The following is a 19881-nucleotide window of genomic DNA, read 5'->3' as shown; positions in this document are numbered from 1 at the left end:
TCTTTGTTCCAAGCACCTGAGACCCAGGGAGATTAAGTGACCTGACCAAAGTCCCATTCTTTTCAGGGTGGAAAAAACCTTCCTTCTCTGGACCAGCCTTAGAGAGATAAATCTTCCAGATAATTAGACCTTTATCTTGCTAACACTGACCCATTACTATGGATAAACACTACTGAGTTCTCACTGATTTTTCTTCCCATTTTACCAAAGAGCCATCTTCTATGACCATAGCTTGGTGTAGGCCATACTTCCTGAATAGTGGGGATAAAACCCTGTTCTGTCTCATTGTTTTCTCTGTTTCTTCTAACACTTTCAGGGAAGTGATTCGAACTTTGTGGAAGAGGACTAAGAACTGGGAGCTCCAACTTGGTCAAGGCTGGAAAAGTTTCCTGTGGTGTGAAAAGACCAACAGAAATGAAACAAGGGACCACCAAAAAGTCGGTGGAGGGGTTTTAGTGACAGTTAATTCTGAAACTTCTCAGTGGCTTCCGGGCCATGAGAGTGAAGGTTCCCCTGTGTGGTGTTCATTTACCACCCTCATCACTAAAACTAAAAGTGTGGGACGGGGAGGCATGCTTTCATCTTCTCAGAAGAAAGAGCCTATGCTCTAAGTTTTCAGTTCCTTTTCTCCTTCTCAGAAGTCCCTAAATGAAGCAAGAAGTTAAAACATTTGACTGCTCAATGCCAGAGATGGAGGCAGAGACGACCGCAGAGATGGAGTGGCTGGGGACTCTGAACTCAGGGAGGGAGAGGGGCTGTGTGCTGGTGGTTGGAGGGCAGGCTTGCAGGGTGTGCCCTTCGGTTGTTTGAATGGTTATATATTCCTGAGTGCTTCGGTGGACATCCCAAAAAAAAAAAAAAAAAAACCAAACATAAAGGGAATGGAAGCAAATGCTGTTGAATGATGATGCATGGAGGGGATTGTAATAATTGCAATAAAACGAAATACAATAGGATGAATGTAAAGCTGATGTTCTCCCATGTAAACTATCACTCAATTCACAATAAAAACTTAAAAACAACAAAACAAAACACTCGACTGCTAACCAACAAGTTTGCAATTCAAGTTCACTCAGAGTCATCTTGAAAGAAAGGGGTCATCTACCTCTGTAAACTCAGCCACTGAAAAACCCGGCAAAGCACAATTCTACTCTGAAACATGTGGGCTCCGCAGGAGTTGGAGTTGACTCCGAAACCACTGGACTAGTTCCCCTTTTCAACTGCTCTCATTTCCTTCCCAGCAGACCAAAGAGTAAACAGTCCTTCCTCCAGCAGCCATAAAGGAGCCCTGGAGCACAGTGGGTGAAACTTCAGACTGCTAACTGAAAGGTGGGTGGTTAAAACCTTCCAGCCCACTCCATGGGAAAAAAGATGAAGTTGTCTGTTAACTGATTAACGGTTTCAGAAACCCCACAGAGCTCATAGGGTCACTGTGAGTTGGAATTGACCCAACATCAGTGAGTTTTAGTAGCTATCACCTTGGCCATGACAGCAGTGCTGTATCCCTTATAGGCAGGAAAAGACACAAAAGGACCAGGGAAGAGCTCATTAGCCTAGGAACAAGGACAATTAAAAGTTGAGACAAAAATATTTTCAGAATGTTTGCTCCATAGGGAACTTAGAAGGGGGCCCAGCTGAGGTTGCAGAGAAGTAGCTGAGAGAAGAATAAGTAAAAATACAAACCAAGAGCAGGTAATTGCCCTCTGGGGAATCCTGTTGTTCTGAAAGGTTATCAACCAAGATTGACAAAGTAAAATCTCCATCACCAGGAAGAGGATGGACAACTTCTCAACGTCTCCAAAGACTTCCTGAGAGATGTGGCCCCACCTCCTCACAGTGAGTCCTGTGTGTGAGGTGAGCACTCAGCCTGAAGAGCCCCCACAGTAAAGGTCTGATCTGATGGAGCCCAGATCCTAGGGAGCAGCTGGGACTGTCCTGGGATCCTCCATGGCACAGTGTATTGGGGGAAACGTAGCTTCCTCTGAGGATCTAGAAGCTGCATTGCTGATGAGCCCTTCAGTAGAGTCTTTAGTGGGACTAGTTGCCAGGACGGCAGTACCAGCTGAAGTGTTCAGTGTATGCAGACATTCCTGCAAGGAACTAAGAGTGGGGGGTAAAAGGCAGAGGGCTCTAAAGTTCTTGGCCTCAAGGAATTTGCACTCTGTTGAAGATCAGAAGAAGGAATACAAAAGGGTTGGGTTTAAAACAAGAGCCATAGTTACACATCAAAATCTATTCTGGTTCCTAGCTTTGCTGTGTTGTTATTAAGTGCCATCGAGTAAGTTTTGACCCATAGTGAGCCTGTATAGGGTTTCTGAGGAGCGGCTGGTGAGCTTGAACCGCCAACCTTGCCATTTAAGGTTGCAGTCTAGCATTTTGATTTTGTAGTCCAGCGTGTTAGCCCACAGCGCCACACCAGGACTCCAGCTACCCTACAGAACAGAGTGAAACTGTCTTCATAGCATTTTCTGGGCTGTAGTCCTAGTGTGGTGCTGTCATATAAGCACTGGACTGATAACCACAAGATCAGCGGTTCAAACCCACCAGCCACTCCTCGGAAACCCTATGTAGGGTCAGAACTGACTCAACAACACTTACTAATAGCAACAACATCTTTATGGAGCCCTGATGTGGCACTGTAGGAGAAGCACTGGGCTGCTAAGCTCAAGGTTAGTGGTTCAAACCCACCAGCCCTTGTCAGAAACCCTATACTGAGTCACTATGAGTCGGAAGCAACTTGACGGCCCTTAGCAACAACAACATTCTTCATAGAAGCAAACTGCCTTAGCACTCTCCTGCAAAGCAACTGGTGAGCTCAAACCACCCACCTTTTGGTTAGCAGCCGACCACTTAACCACTGCACCAGCAGGGTTCCTTATAGATAGATACAGACCCTGTCTTTTCCTGAAAAAAGGGATAGTGACTGTCTTCAGCTAGCAAGAAGTCATAAAGCCTGTAGATGAGAAACGTTTGCTTCCTAATCTGGTGGGTACAAAGTGTGTGACTCATCCCATTTGAGGAGTTCCCTGGAACAGTCTTTGTAGGAGGCTCCCTAATCAGAAGGCTGGCTGCAAGTCTCTCAGTTTTGACCCACGAGGTCCCCCCATTTCTTTGGATGTGACCCCTTGTCTCATTCCCTAGTCTGGGGTTTGCAACCCACCATGGCCCCACTCCTTGGCAGTTCCCAAGCTGTTGCAATGTGTGATGTGAAGTCTTTGAGGATGAACCCCCCTGATATAGTCTATCTTATTGCCTACAGCCTGGGCTTGCTTAGAGTGGTTAAAATCCAAATAATTTTTTTTTTCTTTTTTCTGTCATTTTAAAGGAGTGCTGCTAGCATATTGAGTTACTTACACATTGGCCTGCTAACTGCAAGGTCAGTAGTTCAAATCTACCAGATGCTCCACAGGAGAACAATGAGGCTTTCTGCTCTTGCAAAGATTTACAGCCTCAGAAACGCTGTGCAGGGATGCTAAGAGTCGGAACCAACCCCATGGCATATCACCACCGTCATTTAAAACTAAAGTTTATGTATATTCAATTATGGCAATAGGATTCCTTCTCTAGAGCTGGAAGGAAACCTGGTGCTTACCTAATCTAGTTTGCTCATTCTGCAGATGAAGATTACTGCATCTCAAAAGTTTAACGAGACACCCAGCGATGCTTAGATGACGTGTTGATACAGGCAGATGGAAACCAGGTCTGGTCTCCTCACTACCAACATAAGTATATTTCAACCCCATCTCCTTTTCCAAGAAGCAAATGCGTGGGTGATTTCTTGGCTTCTGCTGTGTTGGTACAAGTCTCGCTGGCTATTTACACAGTTGGGCATGGTTTGTCCAGTGATTGGTCTGGGTGCCCCAGCTTCCTCTGAAGCTCCTCTGTGAGGTCACCATGACTCATCCTCACCCTCTTCCTGCTCCTCTTCACCATCCATCCCCCCAACCCCACTCCTGGGCCAGCTGATACCAGTGCTCAGGAAGAACTCATGAGTGAAATGGAATGAAATTCTCGAATTATCCCCAAACACTAAGAAACAGACTACCTATGAATAACACCAGTTGGTGGTCTAACACTGTTGTTAAGCTCCACAGAGTTGGCTCCGCCTCACATCACCACCCTGCTGTACTGAGCTCACACAGTACATGGGCAGAACATGGGAGCCCCCAGGACACAGGTGGGCCCCACCCTAGTTCTTCACCCTACTTCAGCAGGGTTTCTATAATTAGCATGGTCCCTGATACATGCATAGATATACGCTGTTGTGTTTTCAAAGTCCAATGTTACCAAGGTAAGGATTGGTAATGCTTTCCAGACTATCTTGGGGAAAAAATAAAATAGATTTTCAAAAGATGAAGAAACATTTGGCTTCTATATATATTGATACTGCCATCCACATTTTGAATAGATGTCAACAGTCTTCATTTCTAATATTAGAATGATGAATTCTTTAATCTTTGTGTAGGGTTTTCCCCCAACCCTTTTTCTTGAAAATACATGCAAAAAAAGGCTGAAATGCTCCCCCACACTCACGATGTTGAATCTGAAATGAATCTTTAATGAGTTAGAACCAAGCGCTGGATCTTTTTTAAAAACAGAACCCTAATTGTTGTTGTTAGGTATCGTCAAGAAACACTGCCCTGTCCTGTGCCAATCTCACGATTGCGGTGAAGCTTGAGCCCGTTGCTGCTGCCACTGTGCCAGTCTGCCTCGCTGGGGTCTTCCTCTTCGTTGCTGACCGTCCACTTTACCAAGCAGGATGTCCTTCTCCAGGGACTGGCCCCTCTGAAGTATAAATGTACACATAGATGTTGTAAATAAGCGAATGAGTGAAATCACTAGCCAAGTATTTTTAGAACTGGAGGTATTTTTAGAGATTATGTCTTGATTAAGAAAAACTGACGGAATCTTAAAGGAGCCGTGGTGGTGACACGGGTTAAATGCAGGACCATGAACCAAAAGGTTGGTAGTTTGAGCCCACCAGCCACTCCACAGGAAAAGAGATGAGCCTGTCTGCTCCCGTAAAGACTTGGAGTCTCGGAAACCCTGTGGAGCTGTTCTCTCTCCTGCAGGGTTGTAATGAGTCTGAATCTCGACCCCTTGGCAGCAGGTGGGCTGCATGTACTTCTCTTTGTACAGAAGACTGGATGGCACGTCGGGCGGGCGGGGGCTGACCCAGGACAACTTCAGCTGAGAAAAGAGATCATTCTGTCCGGGAAGTGGCGGAGCTGAGTCCCTTCAGACTCCAGGGTCACCTGAGGTGTCGCTGGCTTCCAGTGGCATTCACGGCATCATTCTGTTAACCATTCATTTAGATGTTTCAACAAATGTCTGCAGCTGACTCTCCAAAATGCGTGTTATTGAGGAGGAGGGCATAACTCCAGTGGTAATGTAATTACAAAGTGCCAAATTTAATTAGCCACGCACTGACCTTGTTCCTCTCCTTCAGCGCACTTAGCACAATCACACTTAATTAATTTTCTGTCATTATTAATTTAATCTCTGTCCCTGGTTAAATGGGAAGAAACCAGGAAGGAGGACACCCATTCAACTCTTTCTTGTTCAGACAGCTCCCCAGGTCCCGCCCAATTCCCAGCATGGAATGGGCGAATTTAACTTTCTCCTGACTGGTGGAGGAAATGAGGTCAAAGGGACCTCACCCGAAACCACCTGCAGTGTGAGCAGCAGCTGAGTCATCCTTTCAGGAAGGGGACCCAGGACCCCAGAGCCCCTCACATGTTCTCAAGTGTCTGATCAGTACTTGATCTACCGCTGTCCCCTCTGACCTGTTTCTTTCTCTCCTTCCCTTAGCTTTTCTTCCACTTTTGTTTGCTCCCTCTCATCATTTTCTCTTGCTTCCCTTCTCTGTTGTTCTCACTCCTTGAAGGTCACCTCCTAGAGGAGAAGGGCAATTGTCGCTAGCTGTGTCAGCCCCCACCCCTCAGAGACCACGCACACATTGGAACAAAACCCTGCCTGGCCCTGCACCAGCCGGTGACGGGTTGCGGAGTGAACTATTGTGCTCCAAATGGTTTTCACTGGCGGATTTTTTTTGGCACTAGATCACCAGACTTTTCTTCCTAGTACCTCTCAGTTGGGATGTTTGCCTCACACCCATTCAAGCCTCCACTGACAGGTGGCCATACGTGAAGGTGCACTGGCCAGAAATCAACCCTGCAAGGTGAGAAAATTCTACCACTAAAGCGTGAATGTCTCATTCTATTGGGAATCAGTCCTAAGTATCAAAAGATGACCAAGACAGGACTTCATCTTTGAAATCTCATAGTTGAGTGTGAAACACTGAAGTATCCCAACCAATGTCTCTCACCAGCCTCTCCCCAGGCCAGCTAGGCAAAGGAGCTTGGGGTCAGTGACCCAACTCCAGCTCTACCTCCTGCCCACCATGGTGGGCTTTGGTGGATTCATTTGACTCCCCACCTCTCCACAGCCTGGCCTACGTGTCCCATGAGGAGGGACAACCTGACTTGGGTGAGTGACTTTGTCCTCGTGGGCCTCTCCAGGGACCAGCAGGCTCAGGCTGGACTCTTCATCCTCTTTGGGGCCACCTACCTGCTGACCCTGCTGGGCAACGGGCTCATTGTCCTCCTGACCGGGCTGGACAGGCGTCTCCACCTGCCCATGTACTTCTTCCTGAGCCACCTCTCCATCGTGGACATCGGGTACACCACCAGTGGGGTCCCCCAGATGCTGGTGCACTTTCTCCAAGAAAGGAAGACCATCTCCTTCAGACGGTGTGGGCTCCAGCTCTTCTTCTCCCTGGCCCTCGGGGGTACTGAGTACCTGCTGCTGGCCGCCATGGCCTATGACCGCTACGTGGCCATCTGTGATCCTCTGTGGTATATTACAGTGATGAGCCTGAGGCTCTGCGTGGTGCTGGTGGCCGTGTGCTGGCTGGTAGGCCTGGCGAATTCGGCCGTGGAGACAGCCATCACCATGAGCCTGCCCACCTGCGGGCGCAACGTGCTCAATCACGTGGCCTGTGAGACGCTGGCGCTGGTCCGCCTGGCCTGTGTGGACACCACCCTCAACCAGCTGGTCATCGTGGTCTCCAGCATCGTGGTGCTGCTGGTGCCCTGCTGCCTGGTGTCCCTCTCTTACACCCACATTGCAGCCGCCATCCTGCGTATCCGCTCCAGCCAGGGACGCCGCAAGGCCTTTGGGACCTGTGCCTCCCACCTGGCCGTGGTCTCTATGTCCTACGGGATGGCCCTCTTCACCTACCTGCAGCCCCACTCGGCTGCCTCGGCGGAGCAGGACAAGATGGTGGTGCTCTTTTACGCCGTGGTGACGCCGCTCCTGAACCCACTCATCTACAGTCTACGCAACCAGGACATGAAGGCAGCGCTGAGCCGGCTCCTCGGCAGGAACCCCCGGCTCGGGCGTTAGAGAACGGTTGTGGTGACGGCCGGGGCACGAGTGCCAGCGTGTGAGTGTGCCCGGGTGTGTGGAAGTGCATGTGAGTGTGCACCTGTGGGTGTGGGTGTGAATGTATGTGAGTGTGTGCATGAGTGTACACGTGTGTGCATGAGTGTGCACATGTGAGTGTGCACATGTAGGTGTGTGTGTGCATGCATGTGTGAGTTTGTGTGTGTACATGAGTGTGAGCATGAGAGTGTATCTGGGTGTGTGTACCTTTGTGTGTGTGAGAGAGTGTGCATACATGAATGTGAGTGTGCATGGTATGTGCAAATGTGCACGTGTGGATGTGTGAGTGTGTGAATGAAGATATGTGTCTGAATTTTAGTTTGAATGTGTGTGTGCAAGTGTGTGAATGTGTGCATTATGTGAATGTGTGTACCTGTGAGTGTGTGCATGATTTGGTGAGCATGTATGCGGTGTGTGGTAAGTGTGAGTATATGCACGTGTATCCGGGAGACTTGACATCACACTGTGACGTATTCTTGAGGATTGCATCTCTGCAGGAGCAGGATGCTCAGCTCTCTCCAGCTCCCCGCCAACTGGTGGGTTTCAGTCATATGCTTATCTTAGGGAGCCAATCCACTACCCTCTTTGTTGTTGTTGTTGTTAAGTGCTGTCCAGTTGGTTCTGACCCATAGCAACCCTGTATAGGGTTTCCAAGGAGCTGACCGTGTGGTTCAAACCGACTTTGCAGTCCAGCATATTAGCTCACTACACCACAAGGACTCCACCCTCTTTATGGGTAGTGGAAAAAAGAGGGGGTTTTCCCTCTGGATTCAATTTTTGACTTACATGGAAGTAAAACAATTTGGAACGATACCACCACACAGAAGCTTAAAATAAATGAGAAAAATAAAAGGCTGGCGTATCACAATGAGGAAAGAGTACAAAGTCAGGGTGTGCACAACATTCACTCCAGGAAAATCTGTTCCCTGCTAAAATCTGCAACTATATCTAAGCTTTCCCGCTGTCAGTGAGAAAAAAAAAAAAAAAGACCAAAAAAAGCTGTGAAATTACAAAATCCACTGGACCCATGGGAGCAAACAGCCTTAAACCCGAGACAAAGATCACCCACGTGACTGACTCTTGGCCCACCCAGCACAGGAGGGAAGAGATTCACACAGGGGTGCAGTCCGATGAACCAGGTGGGCCCACACGCAGACACTGATGTCACCACTGGGCTGGGCGTATTTACCCTTCAAGCTTGCAGTAGGGCGAATGGCCAGCCAGCAGTCCAAGGCTCGGGCCTCGAATAGACAGCTTTCTGCGACAATCAGGTTTGACTGAACCCTGAACCCGGCAGCCATCAGCACCAAGCCTAACTAAGTAAAGGTCAGGCTCTGTGTGGTCAGAGGGGAGCGCAGTAAAGAATCAACATTCTCCAGAGAAATAATTATCTGTTGTTCTAACCCACAAATAAAAGCTGGAGATCTGAGCATCCTACCCCATCAAGCCAACTGGTGATAATTGTATTTAGTTTAAAGACTAAGAAATCACAATAAAGCAGATTGTATCTAAACATTACTCATCTCTGGTTTATCTTGCTCACAAAATGGAAAAACATAACCTGAGAAAGATTCAAACTTGTACTCCATCTGTTGAGAAAATGCTGAAGGACTGGGGAGAAGGGAATGGAACAGTTTTTAAGATTTTCAAATGGTTTAATAGCAAAACGGTTTAATCCTCATATTGGACCCTTCTCTAACTATTCATTTCTCTCCCCAAATTACCACGTCATTCTTCCTTCCTCCACTTCCTCTAGCAGTCTGCTCCCCCAACCAACACCTCCAGGTTTGAGATTTTGCCCCACTTTTGTCCAGTGTCTGTGTTTTGTACAGCAAAGAGAGCTCCGGAACAAAAATTTTCCTCCTTCAATGGTGAGGGTGGATAAATTTTATAATTTTACGTATTTGCTTTTATAGGATACACACTGGGCTGCTAACCTAAACGTTCAAACCCACCAGCTGCTCCTTGGAAATTCTATGCAGGGTCTCTATGAATTGGAACCAACTCATCAACACTTACCACCAACATATTTACTTTATTCCTCCTAGAACATCTACTTTTGAGCAATATAATTTCATTGTTGTTGTGAAGCGCCCTCAAGTAGGTCCCAATTATAGCGACCCTTTATAGAGTTTCCAAGGAGCTGTTGGTAGGTTTGAACCACCGACCTTTTGGTTAGCCGTCCAGTGCTGATCCTACGGCGCCTCACCAGGAGTCCATGTAATATCAAAGCATACATTCTACACACTGTCTGACTGCAAAATGTTCACCAAAATCACTGAGTCAACTTGCTGTATGGTGTTTTGTTTTTATTTTTGTATAAAACCAATTAAAAATTGAGTGATGTCAACCAAAATCAATGACCTTGATTTTATACTAATTGCATTATAATCCTTCTCCTTTAAATGGCGATTTAGTAAGAATAAAATCTACTAACACATTAAACATAATGAAACCATCCCTTTTGTAGGTAAAATAATACTCACATTTCTATTCTATATGGCTGGTACTGTTGTGTGCCTTGGAGTTGGTTCAGACTCAGAGGGACCCTGTAAATCCTATGGTAGCAGAAATCCTCATCTTTCTCCTGAGGATCAGCTACTGGATTCGAACTACTAACCTTGCAGTTAGCAGCCCAACATGTAACCCTTTACACTTCCAGGGATCCTGATTCTCTATACAGTAGTAGAGAAATCCAAATCGAATCCAATTGCCTTCAAGTCAATTCTGACTCATAGTGACCCTCTATAGGGTTTCTGAGGCTATAAAACTTAACAGGATCAGAAAGTCTCCTCTTTCTCTGAAGGAACAGCTGGTGGGTTTGAACCACCAACCTTGCAGTTAGCTGTGCAGTGCTTACATTGCAACACCACACCAGAACTCCTGAAGTACTACCTATATCTATCTGACCCAAAAAGACAACAACTCATTAAGTTGCAGGTGGAAAAAATGGGAGAGGTCTTAATATTTCTGAATGTATCCCCACCACAAAATTGGTTGATGCATCCTGAGTAGACTGATTTTTGAGGCAGTGTCATAGAGTCGATTCAACAAAAGTATCAAGAAACAGTCTCCTTACTGAGTTCATAACACACAGTTCAAAGCTGAATCTTGAACTCAAGCTTCAGGCAGGAATGACTTCATGTTAACAAATTGACACGCAGTTAAGCAGAGGGCAATACATTGCATTAGGCAAATCTGCTGCACAAGACCTCTTGAAAGTGTTCAAGAGCAGTTATCAGGGGACTAAGGTGCACCTCACCTAAATCATGGTATTTTCAATCACCTCATGTGCAAGTGAAAGTTGGACAATGACTAAGGAAGATCATAGAATAATCGATGTATTCAGATTATGGTGCTGGAGAAAAACATCGCAAGTACCATAGACTGCCAGAGAACAAACAAGTCTATGTTGGAAAAAGTACAATCAGAATGCTCCTTAGAAGGCAGAATGGTGAGACTTCATCTTTCATACTTCAGACGTTATCAGGACAGGACCAGTCCCTGATGAAGGACACCATGCTTGGTAAAGTGGAGGGTCAACAAGAGAGAGGCAGGCCCCAAACTATATGGATTAACAGAGGGACAGCGGCCGTGGGCTCAGACGTAAGAATGATGAGGAGGGCGCAGGACCAGACAGTGTTTCGTTCTTTCGTGTATAGGGTCACTATGAGTCTGTACTGACTTAACGGCACCTAACAACAACAACGTTTTAAATTAATTTTGTCATAGGATAATAAGCAGAGTCAAAAGCACTCATTCGTGGATTTTTCATGGATTGAGAAATCCAGACTTTCAATCTTTTGAACAAGAAATTAAAGTGTATTTTAGGTAGAATGTTTCTAACATGTTGTTGTTGTTGTTGTTAGGTGCCATCGAGTGAGTACTGACTCATAGTGACCTTGTGCACAACAGAACGAAACACTGTCCAATCCTGGGCCAACTTCACAATCTTTGCCACGCTTGAGTCCATCACTGCTGCCACTTAGCCAATCCATATCGCTGGGGGTCTTCCTCTTTTTCTCTGACCTTCCACTTTACCAAACATGATATCCTTCTCCAGTGACTGGTCCCTCCTGACAATATGTCCAAAGTATGAGAGACGAAGTTTGGCCATCTTGGCCTCTAAGGAGCACTCTGGCTGCACTTCTTCCAACGCAGATCTATTGGTTCTTTTGGCAGTCCATGGCACTTTCAATATTCTCCTCCAACATCACAACTCAAAGGCATCAATTTTTATACAGTCTTCCTTATTCACTGTCCAGCTTTCACATGCATATGAGGTTATTGAAAATACCATGGTTTGTGTCAGGCACACCTTAGTCCTCAAAGAACTCAAAATTAATAATCAGAACGTGGAATGTATGAAGAATAAATCCAGGAAAGTTAGAAATTGTCAAAAATGAAACGGAATGTATAAACATAGAAATCCTTGGTGTCAGTGAGCTGAAGTGGACTGGTATTGGCCCTTTTGAATCTGACAATCACATGGTTTGCTATGCTGGGAATGACAAATTGAAGAGAAATGTTTCTAACATTGGAGAATAAATAGTTTCCTCTCAGGAATATTGCCCAGGTTGTCTTCTAGGGTCCAACCCAGAAGGGGCTATAAATATCACGTCAATAAAGAAGGACAGGTTCCCGAGGATTGGAGCCGCCATTGAGTCAACCCACAGTCTTGGGTGTAGATGTCGTCCTTGGGCTCTGTTCCCCATGAATTTTAAACCTCTGTCTACCTACGTCACCATCTTGTAAAATAAACACTTTAATGTTGTTGTTGTTAGGGATCATCGAGTCGATTCCAACACATAGCAACCTTATACACAACAGAGCAAAACACTGCCCAGTCCTACGTCATCCTCACAATCATTGTTAAGCTGGAGCCCATTGATGCTGCCACTGTGCCAATCCATCTCATTGGAGGTATCCCTTTCCTTCGCTGACCCTCCATTTTATCAAACATGATGTCCTTCTCCAGGAACTGGTCCCTCCTGACAATATGTCTGAAGTATGAGAGACAAAGTCTCACCATTTTGGATTCCAGGGAGCATTCTGGATGTACTTGTTCCAACACAGATTTGAAATAGAAAAGTTTTCATCATTTACATAAAATTCATAAATACTTATCTCTCAACTTGGATGAGAGCATTTCTGATGTGCACCAATGTTCACTGTAGCACTATTCACAACAGCTAAAAAGTCGAGACAAACTAAATATAGCTCAGAAGATGAATGAAGAAGCAGAATGTGAGCTGTCCGTACAATGGAATAGAATTCAGACATCATGAGAAATGAAGTTCTGATACATGTCACAACGTGGATGAACCCTGAAAACACGATGCTGAGTGAAGTAAGTCACACATGAAAGGACAAATACGACATGATGTCACTTACATAAAACACCTAGAACAGGCAAATGCATAAAGACCACCAAAGTTGGTGAGAGGTTACTATGGGTGGGAGGGAAGTTATAACTTGGGGAACACTGAGTTTATGTGAAAGGTAACAGAAAAGTTAGGGGCAAAGACTGGTGAGGGCTGTCCAACATGGGGAGCCTACTCAATTTCCCTGAATTGAACATATGAGAAATGTTGAAATGGCAAATGTTTTCTTATAAGTATTTTTACCACAATTTTTTAAAAAAGCTTCCTCAAAGCAAATTCACTCCAAGATGTTTAGTAAATTGTTCTAGTGTTTTCTCCCATAGTGAATTCCTATAAACCAAATCATAAAGTGAACCTCTGTAAAGCTAATAATTTTTCTTTTTATTTTTTTAGAAAAAGATATTGTCACTAAAGTTTGGGTATCTAAGATTTCAACATCAAACTAACTATAAACCATGAGTAATACTAGCGTCCTGGTGTGGCATTGTAGGATAAACACCAGACTACAAACTCTAAGGTTGGCATTCAAACCCACCAGTCATTCCTTAGAAAGTCTATATGAGGTTGTTATGAGGTGGAATTGGCTTGATGGCACCTAACAATAAAAATGTGGACAACAGTATTTCATAAAAACATATGTCCTTAGAGGAATTTAAAAATAGAAAAAATTTAAATACCCTATGTCTTAACAGAGTCCTGGTGTGGCACTGTGTATTAATGCTCTGGACTACAAAGTTGGCTTGAACCGTAAGGTCGGTGGTTCAAGCTCATCAGCTGCTCCTTGGGAACCATATACAGGTCGCTATGGATCAGAACCGACTTGATGGCACTTAACAACAACAACGTGTCTTTACATTGGAGCTGTGGTTACCTATAGGATAAGTATTGGACTGCTAACCACACAGTTTGCAGTTCAAACCCACTATCTTCCCTGTAGAGAAAGAGGAAGCCTGCTTTTGTAAAGGTATTGAGCCTTGGAAACCCTATACAGGGTTGTTATGAGTTGGAATCAACTTAGTGGCCATGGATTTAGTTTTGTTTATTTATGTCTCACAAAATAGTTAGGTAATGGATTCAGTTTGATGTGTACATTAAATGTTGATAATATTTTATTAACATTCTGAGCTATATTGTGATATTAGCTCAATCAAAATAATTTTTGTGAATCACATAGAGCTATACACCCAAAAGATCAATTTAAAAAATAGTTGAGTCTTTAGAATTTGGGAAGATCTTTTGATCCTTGCCTTTTTAAAGTACGGTTTAAAGTGTTTAAAGAGCACTTTAATGTTGGACACTTCCCAACATCCAATCAAAAATTACTAGACATATGAAGAAACAGAAAAATACAACTTATAACCTGAACCAAATCAGTCAACAATCGGACCTAGGAATAATGAAGTTAGCAAATAAGTACTTTTAAATAAGCTTTAATGAACCATCTTCATGTGTTCTAGGATATAAAGGAAAGCATATATAATACTGCTTTTCTGACTACTGTAGTGAATCTTATTATATATGTAAAAATACCTCCTGATGTGGCACTGTATAGGATAAGCACTGGATTTGAACCACAAGATTGGTGGTTCAAACCCACTAGGTGCTCCTCAGAAACCCTAGCTCAGGGTCTCTATAATAAGGAACCAACTCAACGGCACTTAACACCACCAACACCTGCTGACTGCAGAGAAAGTAGAGTCCAGATGGGTGGGCTGCATATTCTCACTAAAACTACGGGTAGATAGTTCCCTTTTACAGACAAAACTGAAAGAGGTGAGCTGACTGGTTTATGGACATCGTCTACTGGCCTTTACCAAATACTCTTCCGTCTTGCTACCTTGTAGCAATCCAAAACCTCCAACTAGTCCCTCCAGATCATCACTCCAAACCCTAAATCTCCCTCACGATCCTCCCCACCCATCTATCTCAACTGTCCTGTGCTTTAATGTGTGAAGGCTCTGCTCTGAGGAACTCTTCTAATACGCTGCTCACTCCCAGTGTGATGTAGCAGGAAGGATGTACGGCAGTGCTCCCCAGATTCCAGTCCCCTCCGGCTCTACTCTAACTGCCAGAAGGACTCTTCCGCCCTCTGAGTCTCAGTTTCCTCATTTGCAAAATACCACCATTGAAATGATGTTCCTTCCATTATGTTCGTCTCATTCTGCATTTCATTACCTTCAGTGATCTGAGTTTCAGCTGCTGCTCCCACCTCAGGAGCATCACATGTAGGGACCAATGCTCTGCAGCTCCATGGGAATCCAGCAGGCCCCAGGTGCAGGGTTTAGAGACACAGCCTGTGGATAGCATCAAAGCCAGTTCCTATTCTTATTGATTTCTACAGTGACACCTTCTAGTCTCAGGAGGACAGAAAAGAGGAACAAGATAATGTCCCTCGCTCAGTGTGGGGTCTAGCTCTTCTTCCCAAAGGCCTGCAGAGCCAGAGCAGAGGACAAGAACCAGCCCCTCCACACTCCCTCCAGCCCTGTTCACCCCAAGCCCGACTCCAAACCAGAGACTTGAGTGGAATTGGTTTCATTTCTATATCATTTGATCTTATGTTCTCATTTCCTCAGTACAAATCCTTTTCACTTAGAAAATGCTCTGACATTTATCAAGTGCTTTTCACACAATGTCTCATGTAAACTCATTCATTCTTACCTGGGTATGTTGTTGTTTAATTGCTGTCGAGTTGATTCCGACTCATAGTGACCTCATACAGGGTTTCCAAGGAGCAGCTGGTGAGCTTGAACCGCCGACCTTGCAGTTGAAATGGCTTTGCAGTCTGGCGTATTAACCCACATAGGATATTCTAAACCATCATCTACTTTGGACCAGGTTTAAGAACTATGACTAAGGGGACACCCAAAACACAAAAGACAAGATACCCAGGATGCATTTCCCAGCTGATCACAAAGTAGCTCATTTAAATGATCTTCAAATGTAGAGTGAGGAGTTTAGTGCAAATGATTTCTAAAGATCTTCCCTCTTCAAACGTTTACCTCAAAACACATTCCTCTTCAAAAACTAGTCTACAGCCTTCAAAAATAAAGCTAATGAGTGGATGAAGCAGGAGGAAGACTACGGCCCTGGAAACAGCCATGTCTGAAGCAAGACCTACCTGAGGACCTCACAGTTACCTCAGCCAATAAATGTCTGCTTTTAATTTAAAAATGAAGTCAAGTTAAAGATTGGTTCCAAAGTGGCCTCTCTGACCTCAACTTCATGCTGCCATTCCCTGGGAAGCATCACAAGTTCTGTCTACTGACCTCTGAGTCCACCTCTGAGACTGTAATGTGCTCTAGTGTCCACCACAGATACCGTGGGAAGTTCTGTCTACTGGCCTCTGAGTCCACCTCTGAGATTGTAATGTGCTCTAGTGTCCACCACAGGTACCGTGGGAAGTTCTGTCTACTGACCTCTGGGTCCACCTCTGAGACTGTAATGTGCTCTAGTGTCCACCACAGGTACCGTGGGAAGTTCCTGGAAACCCTGCTGTCTGCAGTCATGTCCTTCCCCCCAAGCCTCCTCTGGTGGGCATCCTCCCAGGCTTTACCATAGCCAGACTCTTCTCTGTGTCCTTGTAATCTCTACTCATTCTCATAACAGCCAATGGTACTACCTTCTCCCAGCAAATTGGAAAATCAGCATGGGGGCGGGGCACTACAGGGACTTGCTACTAGTAACACACAACGAAACCAAGACCACAACTCGGAAAATGTCTCGGTACACGGTTTGCATTCTACTAGCCTAAAGGTTGGCAGCAGTACCACGTAAGAAAGCTCTGGTCATCTATTTCCATAAGATTGTTGTTGTTCTGTGCCATGAAGTCGGTTCTGACTCATAGCGACCCTGTACAGGGTTTCCGAGGCTGTAAATCTTTACGGGAGCAGAAAGCCTCATCTTTCTCCCGCGCAACAGCTAGTAGTTTCGAACTGCTGACCTTGCAGTTTGCAGCCTGATTCGTAACCACTACCAGAGCTCCTTACTTCCGTAAGATAACAGGGGACAAAACCCTGTGGAATGGTTCTGCTCTGCAACACAAGGGGTCGCCACGAGTCAACATGGCCTCAAAGGCAACAAAGGGTGTTTTTCAAGCTGTGCATTTGTCCTAGGGAACAAATGGCATTGTAATCCTTTTATGGAACTAAAGCAGAGTGAGTACGGAGGTGTTCCAAGGGACAGCGAGCATTTGCGGTAACAGAAGGCTTTGCCCAGGACTTGAGTCACCCCTCACTGACGCCATCTGTGGGCACCGCCAGTTTCCAAGTGTTGTCATTGCAAGTAACTGATTCGCACATTCATCTTTTATCAATCACTTATTGAAATGCAAACAAGTGGCAGCATTTTGCCAAGGAAATAACATAACCTCAGGAAGTTGGGAAATACCAGATCCAGTGTGTGACTATGAGGACTAATCTCGATTCATCCATGCGCTGCAAAGCAAGAAAGCCATTTTATCTGGTGTTGATCCAGCCTGAGTTCTCCAGAAGTGAAAGGAGGGAAATTCAGCTCCACCCTGAGCAGGAGGGTCGAGGGGGTCCCGGGACATGTCTCCTCCCTGCTGGGATCCAGGGACAATTCTCCAGACCAGTTTTCTAACTTCTTTCATTCATGCAATCCTCAGCACCAACAGCACATACTTGTTTGGAAACATTTGCTGGGAATCTTTGTCTAAGATGGTAAATCTGAAAAGATCCCTAACTCAAGTAATTCAAAGACTAGTGAAGAAAATGTACAAACGTATATCTCTCCAGTCCCAGACTGTGAACTTTTGATTCTGATTTGGCCCCTGGATCCTGCCTGCCCCGTGAGAGTGATCGACTTTGTCCTCGTGGGCCTCTCCAGGGACTGGCAGGCTCAGGCTGGACTCTTCTTCCTCTTTGGGGCCACCTACCTGCTGACCCTGCTGGGCAACGGGCTCATTGTCCTCCTGACCGGGCTGGACAGGCATCTCCACCTGCCCACATACTTCTTCCTGAGCCACCTCTCCATCGTGGACATCGGGTACACCACCAGTGGGGTCCCCCAGATACTGACGCACTTTCTCCAGGAAAGGAAGACCATCTCCTTCAGCCGGTGCGGGCTCCAACTCTTCTTCTCCCTGGCCCTCAAGGGCGCTGAGTTCCTGCTGCTGGCCAACATGGCCTATGACCTCCATGTGGCCGTCTGTGATCTCTTGCAGAATGTCACCATGATGGGCTGGTGGCCATGTGCTGGCTGGTTGTTGTTGTTGTTGTTAAGTGCCATCAAGTTGACTCATAGCAACCCTGGATAGGGTTTCTGAGAAGTAGCTGGTGGGTTTGAACCACTGACCTTATGGTTCCCAGTCCAATGTTTCCATGATGACTGGTGGTGCTGGCCAATTCTGCCATGAACACAGCTGTTGCCATACTCAGAGGGCTCCCCGGGTGGCCAAGGGACCCCAGCCCAGATGTGCAGCTCTTCCCTCTGCTGATACTGGGGAAGAGCACAGCTGTGGACAGAGAAATACAGAGGCCTCAGAAATGTGGGAGGACTGGTGTTTCCCCTCAGTCATACTGAGAGGTGATGTGTTTGTGCAACTGTGCACACAAGTGTGTGTGTATGTGTGTGTGAGTGTGTGTGTTAGTAAAATGGACTTTGGGCTTTCAAGTCATGGATAAATAATGACTGAAGCTCTGGAGTCTTCTCTGTAGCTCTGGCTTTTTCCCAACAGGATTCAAAAGCCTTAACTCAGAATTTGTTGACTGAGTTAACAGCCACATAATCACCATCATCAGTCCTACCATTGTCCTAAATGTCAACTTCCTCATCCATAATCAGTCACTTAAATGCCACATTTAATGGGCTGTCTCTGCTCTGTGCCCTGCGTCCCTTCACGGCTATGCTATCATCACCGCCTCCCTCCTCCGGGCTGTGGAGAGCATCCCAGGGCCTGGAACTCCATGCTGGTCTTGAAAGGAAACATCCATCAGTAGACACAGGGTGTCCCATTCCATTGTGCTGGGTGCTGAGAGATGCACAAGAAATCGAAGATGTGATCCTTCTCTATAACTTGGAGTATGTGTGGAAACATAAAAGATGTATGCCAATCAAAAAGTAAAGAAAGAAACTGCAATGGAAAATGCCAATGCACAAAGAGGCAGTATTTGGGCAATAGGCAAATAAAAGGAAGGGATTTAAAAAACCCAAACCAAGCCCATTGTCACTGGGTTGGTCCCACCTCACAGCTACCCTCTTGTTGTTTGGTTGTTGCTAAGTGTTGTCAAGTCGGTTCCAACTCACAGTGGCCCTGTTTGGGTTTCCAAGGAGCAACTAGTGAGTTTGAATTGCCAACATTGTGATTTGCAGTAAGACAGAGAATTTTCAAGGTTTGATCTTCAAGGGTGTCCACTTAAGCTCAGCAGCCACTCCTCAGAAACCCTACACAGGGTTGCTATGGGTCAGAACCAACTCAATAACACTTAACAACAACAACAAACTTGGTGTGGTGATATAGGATAATGCACTGGACTGCAAGGGCCGTTTAAACCACAAGATTGGCTGAACTTCAAGTTCCGAAGTTCAAACTCACCAGCTGCTCCTCGAAAACTCTATGCAGAGTCATTATGAGTCAGAACCGACTTGACGTAACTGAACAACTACTGTGTGGCGCTGTGAGCTAATGTGTCAGACTGTAGCGTCAGTTTGAACCACAAGGTCGGCGGTTCAAGATCACCAATTGCTCCTCAGAAACCCTATACAGGGTTGCTATGGGTCAGAACCAACTCAAAGGCACTTCACAACAACTTAACACTAATCTGCCCCGTCTTTCCTAAGCAGAGCTGATGATGAATTCAAATCACCAACCTTTCAGTGCTGAATTCACTGTGCCACCAGCTCTTCTTAAAGCGTCAAAGCCTGTGAAATTCTGTAAAGGGTAGGTCCGTGTGGTTTATAAAAGGGGCTGAAGGGACTGGAAAACTCATTCAAGAATGGTAAGATTTCAGCATGGAGTGTGCAAGCAAGGCCAGAGGCAGAACGAGGGGCAGCGGTGAGAAAGACGTGTTCTTGATGTGTTGGATCCGTTGAT

General features: G+C 45.6%; 1 protein-coding gene across 1 annotated transcript; it reads left to right on the top strand.

The window, feature by feature from the left end:
• The first annotated feature begins 6465 nt into the window (after positions 1–6465).
• Positions 6466–7407, top strand: LOC102819358 (olfactory receptor 2F1-like). Its single transcript, XM_006861281.1, has one exon. It carries the CDS (start codon positions 6466–6468, stop codon positions 7405–7407), a length of 942 nt encoding a protein of 313 aa, XP_006861343.1.
• The last annotated feature ends 12474 nt before the right edge of the window (positions 7408–19881 follow it).

Source organism: Chrysochloris asiatica, unplaced genomic scaffold (assembly GCF_000296735.1).
Source record: "Chrysochloris asiatica unplaced genomic scaffold, ChrAsi1.0 scaffold00041, whole genome shotgun sequence".
Classification (NCBI taxonomy): Eukaryota; Metazoa; Chordata; class Mammalia; order Afrosoricida; family Chrysochloridae; genus Chrysochloris; species Chrysochloris asiatica.
This window is presented reverse-complemented; position numbering and strand designations above follow the sequence as displayed.